Source organism: Penaeus monodon, chromosome 19, assembly GCF_015228065.2.
Source record: "Penaeus monodon isolate SGIC_2016 chromosome 19, NSTDA_Pmon_1, whole genome shotgun sequence".
Lineage (NCBI taxonomy): Eukaryota > Metazoa > Arthropoda > Malacostraca > Decapoda > Penaeidae > Penaeus > Penaeus monodon.
In genome coordinates, this window is record NC_051404.1 from 39429071 (window position 1) to 39429502 (window position 432).

A 432-nucleotide genomic window follows, 5' to 3' on the forward strand; every position below is an offset into this window, starting at 1 on the left:
ACTGATTTGCATTCTTTGATAACTCTCACACATGACACATTTTGTCAATGCGTCAACGAATATACTTACCAGCACAGTCACTTCCCACAGACTCTACACTGAAATATGATACGTAAGTCTTCAATATTTACTATTATTTTTATCATTACACACTCGTTTGTGTATTTAATCAAACAAGTAACTCTTGTCCCCCCTTCCCCACTACCTCTCAAAGATCGACCAGGTTCACCAGAGTCCCCAGGAGGAAGAGGGAGGATATCCCCAGGAGGGGGGATTAACACTAGGGCTTCCCCGTCGCCTCCCCCGTCGATGACTGCAGTGTGTGAAGCGCATGGTAAGTTGAGCGGGTGTTTGATTTATGTATTGGCCTTTTTGATGATGATTATCGTTATCGCACGGCACAGATATAGGCACGTGAACATTACGGGCAAT

General features: G+C 44.4%; 1 protein-coding gene across 1 annotated transcript in view; it reads left to right on the top strand.

Moving 5' to 3' along the window:
* Nucleotides 1–432, top strand: part of LOC119585407 — a 10894-nt gene that overhangs the window by 2605 nt on the left and 7857 nt on the right. Inside the window, exon 2 of the mRNA XM_037934069.1 lies at nt 215–334. Within this exon, the coding sequence (XP_037789997.1) occupies nt 215–334 (120 nt within the window). The remainder of the gene's footprint in view (nt 1–214; nt 335–432) is intronic.